The sequence below is a fragment of the Labrus bergylta genome, chromosome 8, assembly GCF_963930695.1.
Source record: "Labrus bergylta chromosome 8, fLabBer1.1, whole genome shotgun sequence".
Classification (NCBI taxonomy): Eukaryota; Metazoa; Chordata; class Actinopteri; order Labriformes; family Labridae; genus Labrus; species Labrus bergylta.
The window spans coordinates 10,808,675-10,820,700 of record NC_089202.1 but is presented as its reverse complement, the minus strand read 5'-3'; the positions used below and the strand labels follow the sequence as shown (position 1 = coordinate 10,820,700).

General features: G+C 43.0%; 1 protein-coding gene across 1 annotated transcript in view; it reads right to left on the bottom strand.

Moving 5' to 3' along the window:
* The window catches only part of si:dkey-246i14.3 (ephrin A4), a 34,286-nt gene extending 22,734 nt beyond the window's left edge, over positions 1 to 11,552 (bottom strand). Inside the window, exon 1 of the mRNA XM_020641931.3 lies at positions 10,987 to 11,552. Coding sequence (XP_020497587.1) covers positions 10,987 to 11,111 — 125 coding nt within the window. The 5' untranslated portion in view covers positions 11,112 to 11,552. The remainder of the gene's footprint in view (positions 1 to 10,986) is intronic.
* Positions 11,553 to 12,026: the final 474 nt, after the last annotated feature.

Below are 12,026 nucleotides of genomic sequence, written 5' to 3'. Positions count from 1 at the left end.
GCAGCCGATCCCTGCCTCTCTCTACCCCATCTCCATCTTTCTCCGTCACAACCGTTAAGATTCATATCGCTCGGTGCGACAGGGGGTATGGAAGGCCCCTTTTATTCCCCCTCAAGGCAGCCAGCTTTGTCCTGCTCTAGTCACGCACAGCCACCCTGCCGCCCCGCCCTCGCCCACGAACACATATTCTCACCAGAGGTAGGATCACTAATATCCATGGCCTCAGAAGAGACGAGGAATTTAATTCTTGACATTTTTTCTTTATAAATCCTTCCAATTGGCTTAAACTCTTCTGAATGTCTGTTATTTTTAACCTGATACAGCTCCAATTTTTAGGCTTATCCATTTCTTTGCAGTGCATGAAATCAAATTCATGCTTTAAACATGTTGGCTGATATAAGTGGATGCCATTCTCCACCTCAAGGCCGGATGCCCCTGAGTTTCTTAGAAAAAGTCCAGTGGAGTTCCACAACACTGATGAAGGGTTCAGACACAATAAGAGAGAGAGAGAGAGACAGAGAGAGAGCGGGGAGGGGGGGGGGGGATTTAGGAGCGAAGAGGAAGGAAGTGGCGAGGGTCAAGAGTAGAGGTGCAGACGGCGGTCTCACACAGGGCGAACAACAGCCTGACACTGAAGAGGGATTAACTGATTAATTTAGGATTAAAGATGACTGGCTGCTACTTTAAGTAATGAACCACTGTGACCTAAAATTACAAGATTAACACTCAAAGTACAATGTTTTTTTCCTCCCTCATAGTAACACAGACTCCACTGTAAATCAGCCAGTAAAGAGCCACTTGTCTAGATTTTGCTTTGATGAAGAACACTAATAAGGGAACCTCCATTAATGTTAAAAAATGCAGCGAGTAAGGGATTTTCTGACTTTCATGACTAGGCATTTGTCATCGGGTGTATTTTAAGGAGAATACACACAGATTAATTCCACAATCATAAACACAGAGGGTCTGCTGAACTGTTTTGAGAAGCGCCCTGTGTACAAGAAGTCCATTTCCAGCTGAATAAGAGAGCAATGAGATTCATGAGTTCTGCTGCTATACAAGGCCACAGCTATGGAGATTGTGGACGAGGCTATTCTCTCTCTCTCCCCCCCTCTTCATTCAGCACAAAAACACCACTCTGGATGCTCTCCGACTGTGAATAACAACAATCTGATCTTTCTGATGAATATAACAAAACACACTGTTGACAGTGACAGAGAGCATTTCACTAAAAATGACAGTTCACATAAAAAATATTTATAGATTGGGACTTTTAAATTGAATGACAAAGACTCAATTAAATCAGTTTAACCTCAAGGGGGAGTAGGTTTATTGTTTGTACAATTAGTATTTCCCTGCTTTGCATACTAACTTGTCTGCATGTAAGTCTAGATGCTACAAGCTTACATGCTTACATCCTATAAGATACAATACCATACTGCGCTACATGCTATAGTAGAGGTTGAACAGGTCACCATTCAACTTCACGTAAAACTGCAGGTTGATCACAGAACATGGGGGGAGTCCACATTCCTCAAGCTCATATACAAAAGAGTTGATTGGAACAGAATGTCGAGGAAAGAGGAGTGACGGTTGGAAAAGAACGAAGAGGCAGACAGAGAAAATAGCAGTCAGAGAATCAGGAGACAGGGATCAAGCTGCGCATTACTGCACAGCCGAAAAATCATGTGGTGCTGGTTATTGCTACAGAAACAACACATTCAAATATGCTGGCACAGACACACACACACACACACACACACACACACACACACACAACACACACACCACATCCATATCTCATCATCTTACAGTAAGTCTCAAACATGTGAGTGCAGCTATGTTTGAATAAGCATACCGTGCCAAATTCCATTCATATTTTGCCCTTTTTCACTCAGGCAAAGATATTCTACTGTAAAATAATAAAAAAGTTGAAATGCATAATCATACACAGAATGCTTACTCATCACTTTCACCCCCACCCACAACACACCAACACACTCACACACACACAAACTAACAATACGTGTATTATGTTACTGTAGTTCTTATCTGAGCACAGGACATTTTAATGTGTGTATGATACCAAATACCGTTCATAACTTGCCCATTTTTTTTTAACTTTAAGCCAATATACAGTATTTGTTTACAGTAACATGCACAGCAATACAAAGTGTGCATAGGCCACACACACACAAACACACTCTAACTGTAGCTTCTAAAATCAGAGCACACGCAATGACACCAGATTCCATTCAGATTTGATCCATTTGTACTCGGGTAAAAATACTGTAATTTGGTGGAATGCATAATCATCAATATGAGCTTGGTCAACACACACCCACACACACACACTAACACAAGAAAAGAAGTCTCTGTCAGATATAAATGGGGTGTGATTCCTTCTGGGGCTCTCCCCAGAGCCCAAGCAGCGGTGAGTAAGTGTGTGTGCAGGCAGGGCATTGGTCCTATGTGTATATCTCTACCACACCTGTACAGCATCACACAGTGTGTGTGTGTGTGTGTGTGTGTGTGTGTGTGTGTACACAGTGGGAGGGGCGGGGAGAGAGGGAGAAGAGTTGGGAGGGAGGTTGGGGGGATTACTCCTCACGCCTGCTCGTGACAGTGATAGTAATACCTGCTGACATCCTTTCTTTCCTCTCTCCCTCTTTCACCTCATCCCTCCTTCCCTGGGGGGCTTCCTGGGCTGTTTTGGGAGTTGAAATCTGTTGACTCTTTCCCAACCACCATCCTCTCCTCAATGCATTCTCCATCCCACACTCCCTCCACTGCAGGTCTAATGTTTTTTACAATCTCTGGGGGGCTGACGGGAAAAAGGAAAGCTCAGAGGGAGAGTGTGTGTATACATATGTGGTGTGTCTGTGTCCCACACACACACACACACACATGCCAGACCAAAAAGAAACGGAGAGGAGGAATGTGTGTGTTTCACATAATCAGGGGGCTGGAAAGTAGGCTGTCTCGCCATACTTCTGGGAGGCAATGCCAAAATAATATTAGTTTATGTTTGACTATGGAAAAGTCTCCAAAATCATACAGCAGACGCAAAACATCAATGCAACATCTGCCATGTGGTCCATCTTGTCTGGAAATCACAAAGCATATGATCAAAAGGTGTGTTTTAAGAAATATTTGGACGAGGTATCATGTATTTTTTTCTGACTGCATTCAGTCATGTAGATAAGCGGTGAAGTAAATACGTTTTCTAGGTTCAGGTTTTGGTGGAAAGTTTAGTTGAGTGTTTGTATCTGGTGTGAAGAAACAAATTCTATACACATCATCTCACTCTGAAATGCAATGAAAACCTTACATCAAAAGAGTCCGTTTTAAAAAGTCAATTGAATTTTAATGGACCATCAGGAGATATGATCAGGAAATACTAAGAATAAAGTTGTGACGTTAGCTAGCTTATAATAGAAGAACATGAGGATTGGTTTTGCAGTGTTTCCTCAGTTTTTTCATTGTTTAGGGATCCCCCCCTTTAATAAAGGGTCTGTAATGTAGTTTGTAATTTAATTTAAAAAACAAGCAAAACATTTTTTCAATAGGATATCTTGGCAACAAACCTCAGTTAAACGCACTTCCTTGTCATAGTTTTTTTTTAAAGGACAGTAAAACCTCCCTAAAGACATTTGCAAGTTGTAAGTTAAACATAGTGACATATTGCTAATCTATTAGATAAGTATGGCTCTCATATGGACACTTCTGTTAGCACAGTAAATCTACATTAGCTTGTGCACAACGATGTTCAACCATTGTCAGATTCTCTGCATTTCTGCAAGGCATTTACACCTGCTAACAACAAGACCCGTGATGTGACCAAAACAGCAAGAAACCATCACACAGTCGTCATCATTTAAAAAAAAGCATGACTGTTTATCGAAGTCCTTCGAGATAAAGCTGCATTTTTCTTACTGTTTAATTCATCTATGTCATCACAAAGACATTAAATAACACTTTTAAAGCGACTGTCCATAAGCGTCTTTGAAGACCTGAGGTATGATGGCAAACATGTCTCAGTGTCCTCCTGACAGCCGGGGTCTTGTATGGTACAATAATCCAGGTTTCTGCTACAGCCGTCTGCTCTGCTTGGGTCAATACTAATTCAATTTCTGTCTCAGGGAATTCCCAGGTTGCCTCTTGGCAGGATTTCTGAGCTGAGTGGAAGAGTATTGTGAGGGTTATATGTACTTGAGGATGGTGTGTCTGTCTGTGTTTTGTGTGCACATGTGTGTGTTTGTGTGAAAACTCTACTAGCTAAACAACGAGCAGATTGCATTGTTTTGATTGGGCTTAAATTGACAGTGTTTCCCACAATTTGGAGTTTACATATTCTCACGCCACAATTTAATTGCTGTTTTGTATGTCAGAGCAATACACAATTGGCCTGACACTTTCAACAATGCCAGCTCATTGTGTGCCATGAATGGATGAATGAAAGCACTCCTGCTTGGAGCCCTAAACCACCATAACCACCCTCTTCACACACATACCACACAGCAGCCATTTTGTGCCAAAGCCAGGCCGAGCTGTGCCAACCAAGCGGCGGACAACACGACATTGAACCTCATTTCATTCCACAGCTGTTCCACCTCACCCAGAGAAATTCGCACAATACAACTTATTACAGCTTAATGCGGCCTAATATTGATGTATGTGTGTACACAGAGACACAGGGCTGTGGGGGGGGGGAAGAGAAATTGGGAAAGAGACAAGTCCATATGCAGTCCAGCGATAATGCAAGAGGCTGATGATAATATCTGGGTGTAAAATTGTTATCGATTGACTAAATATCCTGACCAGGAGGAGAGAGAGGCTGTCCTTTCATGGTTATACAGCGTGTCTGCTCCGAGCTGCACTGTGACTATCTGATCCATTTTAATACAGACATCCCGACTGCTGCTAGGCCTCTAACCAAAGCTCATTTTCAGCAGAGCGTGCATGAGTCACCCTGTGTTTGTGCATCTCTACTTTTGATTCGATGGTAAAGATGTTTTTCTGTAGTGCAGAATGCTTTTGTGTTGGTTTCATCTTTGGTGATATTGGAAAATGCAGGATTCATAATTTCACAAAAAAGGAGGCATGTGTCAGTAACTTGCTGAACAGGACGGGGAAAAATTATCGATATGCCAATATATTGCCGTCCTGGCTCTTGTGATACAATTGTTAAATTGAGGGTGCCACAATTTATTTTAAATAAAAATGTATCCCTGCTTAACAGAATTGCCTGGCAAGTTGACTTACCGTGTTACTACTTCATGACTTCTATTGGTGGCACTTATGATATGAATGAGGGTGACTTTAACAGAAGTGAATTGGTCAACATGAGAAGCTAAAGGACGAAGCATGTCATGAGGTGAAGCTGACACCAAGTAACAGCGCATAAATACATTAATATTGTACTTGTCCTTTTTAGAAGCATTATATATATTCACCAAAATGGCTGTGTCATGATATTATTGTTATTGTGGGCCACTTATCGCGTATTATATCATTTTGTATACTACTGTATCTTGATTGATTCCCACCCCTACCCATATATCTATAAAGAATAGAGAACGTACTCTTTGCTAAAGAGGTAGCACAATACTCCATCTCCACAACCCTTTCTATAAAGCCCGAGCATCCAAAGGCAACAACACGCCTTTGGCTTTTTCCCCTCCCAACAATTCAGTCACACCTAAAATCAACTAACGAATGCAAACAAAACAATGACCTATTTAGATGAGAGGCCAGCACAGCGGTTGGTAAATGTTCTCACGGCTGCTTCCACCGCTGGCTGGAATGTGTTTTTTTTTTTCCAGGCTAGGCTACTTTCGCTACTACGTGCTGAGAGCGGAAGAGAAATCTTTAGAAAAAAAAAAAAAAGAAGAGAAAAATAAGTTAAAAAAAACATTAATCATGTGTGAGGTCACAAATGAATCAAATCTTTGAGTGTTGTGTTTCCTGGTGCAATTCTGGCTTTTGTTTTTCCAGAACTGAGATTTATCACCCTCCCATCTTTTCTCAAGGAAACAGAGTTCCTTTTTACACAAAGCAGCAGGTCACTTCCCCACACACACACACACACACACACACACACACACACACACACACACACACACACACACACACACACACACACACACACACACACACACACACACACACACACACACACACACACACACACACACACACACACCTAACAGGGCCATTGTTCCACTGAAGTGAACTCCAACCGCCAACAATGTCCCCAAATGTCAATTCACAAGCGCACAAATCAGTAAAATCACTGCCCCGCATTGTGTTCCGACAGTGACGAAGAAGCTCAAGTGTACACACAGTTAACTCATCCACAGTTTACCCTCCTGATAATACACTCAATAGCACAAACAAACAGACAAAGTGCATTTACAAAGACAGATAAGGTACACACACAATCAGCAAACAAACATCTCTGGATCTACACAGAAAGCACAGCGCTGCAGCAGGAGAGAGACAATAGGCGTTGACACAGAAAAGGGAGAGAGACACTGACATAGTGAGATGACAGATGAGGAGAGAGAGAGAGAGAGAGAGAGAGAGAGAGAGAGAGAGAGAGAGAGATTGCTTTGTTAGCGGGACAGGGAATAAGGTGGTAATTACCTCACTGTGGGTTTGTTGATTATAGTTCAGCCAGGTTCTCCATGTTAATCATTTACCAGCGGAAGACAGAGATTAGTACAGAGACAGACATAGAGAGGAGAGATAGCAGACAGTGCAAAGAAAATATTCATTTGCATGCACACACACACACACACACATACACACATACAGACACAACAGAGGAGGAAGAGACGCAGACATGCCGAAATAATAAAAAGATATCAAAAAGAAATCAGTCTAAAAGTGCAATCATCTCCCTGACAAGTCACAATTACAAACACTGTCTGCTTTCACTTTACTGTACTCTGCATGTGTGTGTGCATGTGTGTGTGTGTAAAGGCGTGGTATGCAGAATGTGATTTACCTTGGTATTTAAACTAGATCACTCATGAGTGCACACAGAGGGAAATGATGCATAAACAGAGCTGAGATTACACGGCAGACTTATGAGAGCTGCTTTCAATAAAGATACAGCACACCAATACAAATATTCATCTCCTCACGCACCGTTTAAACATGCCTCACTGGCTTGGAGCTCGGCCTAAGCCTCCGCCAGAAACGGAGGGAGGGACGCAGGCAGAGGGAGCGAGAGAGAGAGCTCAGAGGGGTCTGGTGTTTGTTTTTAAATGACATAAAATGTGCGTCCAAACTTGCCGAAAGCTTACACGTGTGAGCAATAGAGGATTCAGGTAAGATACATTAGTTATAATACGCTGTATCTCTCTATGTACATTTGTAAATCTCTTACTAACAGTGGGCTAATCCAGCGTTCTGGTGGGAAACAAAAAACAAGAGGAGTCAGGAAACAAGAGTTTGAAGTTTGATACAGATCCAGATGAACTGTTGCAACAAGTCTGCCTCCTGCCATGTCGGATAAGAAGGGGAGCAGTATTAGAGGTGTGTGCCAAGAACAAGGCTAAGTAAGGGGACAGGGAAATGGAGTAGCTTATTTAAGGTGCAGCTTTGGGTGACATTTATTCTTGTTAGAGGTTAGTGTGCAGCCCTTACACAGACAGTAAAAGCCTTTTTCAAGTCATCTCTTGCAGGAAAGGGACTGAGGTAATTCAATCGGTAAAGTTGTGGAACTCTGAGTAAACTTTCTGACACATGCTGAGTGAATATATGAGGATGAATGAAGCACAAGAAGCAGACACTGTTGGATCAGCAAAGATGGCTGGTCAACTTACATGGTCCAACAGGTTTTAAAGCACACCGTGGCACAAAAGAGGGGGCTTAATATACCAATAACTAGTCTGAGCTCGCCACTCAAGGGAGCGCTGAGGTATACTGTCTGTCAGCACACAAAAAAACACATTCGAGTTTAGAGCCCTTTGGTTATAATATTTTACTAACCTTTAACTGCTCCAGGAAGTAAAAAATAATTTCTCTTCTAATAAGGAGCTATCGCTTTGAGAGAAACACTGTAATAAAACCGAGAACGATCGTAAACTGTGTTCATAAAATCATAAAAGAGGGCAATCGAACCACTTGAGCCCCACAAAAGAGAAAGAGACCGGCGTATCTGATTCTGCCATGTTCGACGCTGACCCTGCAGTCAGTCTATCACTTTCATTTCAAAGCTCCATTTTTCAATCTGGAGGGTGCTAAATGTGTGCCAGTTAAAGTGTTTCACTGAGCCTTTAGTTACAGTCGTATAAGCCAGCATAAGAACAGAGCAACAAGGCCCTTCAGTCTCCACTTCACTGCCCCCGCTTCATTAAAACCATAAATCTAGATGTCGAAGGAAAGGTGATGGCAAGAGAATGTCTTCAGTCTTTGTATTAAAAGGAGCAAGTTTTCTCACCAGCTACAGATGTGTTGTGAATGAACTAAACCTTTAACTGATTGTCTACAACTGCAGCTAGCTCCTCTATCTCTTCAGATGAAATGAATAAACTGGCTCACACATTTATTTGGCTCTGAGTCTGAAATGCAGAACCATACATTATCAGTTACAGATAACAGTAAAGTTGCTATAGGAATTTCCTTAAAAAGGCATACATTTTCATGTTAGGATAAATCAATGGAAATTAGCAGAATTAGGTCAAATACAACATCGTGCCCACTCATGAAATAGCTTGGACGTATCTGGTGTTAGCCAACAGGAAGCTAACGGTAAGATATTTACAGATCTAGAGGACAAAAACCAACATTAGCAAGTATTTAAGTGTTGTTTCTGACAGTGTAAGCATTATAATTCAATTCCCTCTTTTGCAAGATCAATATTTGCCCTGTTTTTTCCCCCCCGACAGCTCCAGGGTGAATTGTGAGGCTTTCTAACTGCTGAATGCTATCGCTGTTCTGTGTTGACCGGGTAGCTAATGTTATGTTTATCCCAGTTTTCACTTTAAACAAGGCAAATGAAAGTAGCTGTTAAACCAAAATATTGCTAAATATAGCTAAACGAAGCTAAAACACTCAGTAGAGCAATGAGGAAGTGCAGCAAGTATATTTTATCTTGCAAATTGCAGACAATAGGTGTATATTCCACTGTTTGGTTAAAAATGTTGATTAGAGTAGCTTCAAGAAATGACCCTAGAGATTTTGATAGTGTACAAGAAGCCAAATGTGCTTATTTTGTGATTTAGATTGCCTTCTGTACCACTAGCATCGTACATATTCTTGGATCCTCTAGTGCAGCGCCAAGCCAACAAAAGCCTCCCTCTCCCCTCCCCGTGCTCATCTTCCCTCGCCAGGCTACGTTTACAGGCCTCAGGACAACCTGGCTGGCTGGCCTGCAGCTAATAGAAAATATGGTATGGGAAAATGACTGAAGCTCAACTAATCACTCCGCCAATATCCATCACTGGGCAGGAGGGAGCCGTGAGAGATAAAGGGGCAGAGGGAAAAAAATGAAAAGGAGGGCAGGATGTAACAAGGAAGGTAATGAAGAGTGAGGAGAAGAGAGGAGAGAAAAGGAGAGAAGAGAAGACAAGAGAGGAGAAGGGAAGAGAAGAGAAGGGAAGAGAAGAGAAGAAAAGAGAGAGTCCAAGTCGTAAACCCAGGGGATTTTGGAGCGGGTGCAACATCACGGCTCCACTGATAGCTTTGTGATTGGGTGGTGTTGCTGATGAGAGTGATTCTCTGCCACAGTGGGTTACCCTGCGCCGGGATGCTGATGGCATTGTGATTGTGTGGTGTTGCAGCTGACTGTGTGGCCCTGCCACAGGCTGTGACCATTCATCCCTGAATCTCTGGGGAACAAGAAGGTGCTTCCTAATCCTCGCAGCGTTCCTCCACAACACATTTCTGTTGGATCCCAATTACACGACTGGGTTTTACCCGCCTGGACACACTGAGTCTAACCTCTGCGGACTCCAGTACAGGATGAATCCTGGAGACCTGACAAAAGGGGTCCCTGGGGAAATTATCCCTCCCTCGAGTCATATTTCTACCCCAATTTGTGCATCCACAAATGTAAAACACAACAAAATCTGTGATTCAGGAAGAGGTCTCTGTGGCCAACAGCTATTAAGTAAGAAGGTCATCCATCTTAAAGTGTGTTTGGGGAATCAGGGCGTCGAGGAGAGCGAGACTCTCTAAATTACTGGGTGAGAGAATAGTGAGTGTGTTATTTTGGGCAGTCGCCCTACTGGCCCTGCAGGTCCATCAGCTCAACCCTTCAATTAAACATACTGGAACACCTGGATCAGCAGGTGAGCCTGTCTCTGCTTTGCTGATGGCCCCAATCAACCTATTACATGCACACACAAACACACACTATCCTATTATCCAACTACACATTATCTTATATCAGGCAGCACTTTAGCCTTTAATAAACACCTGTGTGCTCAGAATGCTTTCCCGGGCAATATTTAGAGAAGAAACCCTCACTTCTGACTCTGTATGAGTAACATAATCACCTGCAGACAGGTGAAAGCCATGGTTAGTCACTGTGATAAAGATAAATACCTGCAGAATGAGGTGAGATCAGTTCATTGTGTCTTTAATTAATCACTGTATCCCCCAGAATTCTGGATTTTTACATTTAGACACTAAAAATCCTGTCTGATAGCTTTAGGGTTAGTGCAGGTTTTAGGTATTTATACCTGCTCTGCGCCACTCTTCAATTAAGTGCACGAGGACGGGATCTGCAGCATAGCAGAGATTCTTTAAACCGACTGAAGTCTGACTCATTTAGGAGGAATTGTTGTGGTCGTTGTGCAATAGGGAGGCTGTGCAAGTTCAGACCAGCAACGTTTGTTGTATGCAAAGTGGTCTGAAATGAACTACATTTGGCTCTGACCATAAAACTTTATTTAAAAGAGAACGAGCCCAGAGAGAAAATGTTATTTTGTCCTGTAAAGTAGCGTCATTACGCACGGAGTGATCCCTCACCTTGTGTTGGTAGAATTCCAATACACAATGTGTCTTTTAGCCACAGCAGCAGAGATGATGTTGCAGAGGAAAATTGTGGCTTTCCAAGCAGGCAGGTTCCCCGGGGTCCACATTAGGGAGCCCATCCTGACCGCCGCAGGGCCCGCGGAGAGGCTGTGCGCGCGCGGCTGGGAGTGGCGTGCAGATCAGGTGAGGAGACAGATAGAGAAGAGAAAAGGAGCTCCGTGAGCAAAGTTTTCCACACGACAGATTCACCAATTCATGAACAAAGTTCTCCGTTATATTCTGCTGCAGAATCGCATGATGCCAAAAAGGTAAAGTGACTGAAGTCGATGAAAGAAAGGGTTAAATCACAGGCTGCGGAGGGCAAGGTGAGGACCTCCAGAGTTGAGTGTTCTTGAGAGTTTATCCGGGCTGCGCATGTTGGCTTTGGACCTTTTTACTAAAAGACACTAGAGTAAAAATAGTGCCCAAACTTGATGGTTGAGGTCACGGGTTCGAAGTGTAGCCAACAGTTATGGGTCAGACTATCAATTGAAACTGCCAGCTGGTTTGGCAGCAACAGGCTGCGGAGCGATTCAAGGGCGGATCCTTAGAGTAAGAAGGCGGTGCCCGGCAAACTTTAGGCCAATCAGCTGACAAGGGTGTGGTGATGTGTGATACTGTAGCGCAAAGTTAAATCCTTGTGAGGTGCGCCGACTGGTGTGTGTAGACTTGTCTGTCACTGATCCGGTTTTCAGGAGATCCTGAGACCATCTGTTTGTCTTTAATTAAAGCTCTGATAAGACTGATCTGGAGCTGTGGAGGTCAGCCTAAACCTGGCTTAAATGCAGCAGGCTAGGCTGTGGTTCAAAACACACAACTTCAGAGTCAGATTTCAGACCTGGAGCAGATCAGTTGAGAGTTTTTCTCAAAGGCGCTCCAGCAGTGAGCCTCTGGTTCACGGGAGTCCACAAGCAAACTTCAGCACCTCCTAACAGTCCTTCAGTCTCTACAAAGAAAGTTACTGTTTCATATTCATATACCAAAGCAGGGCAGCT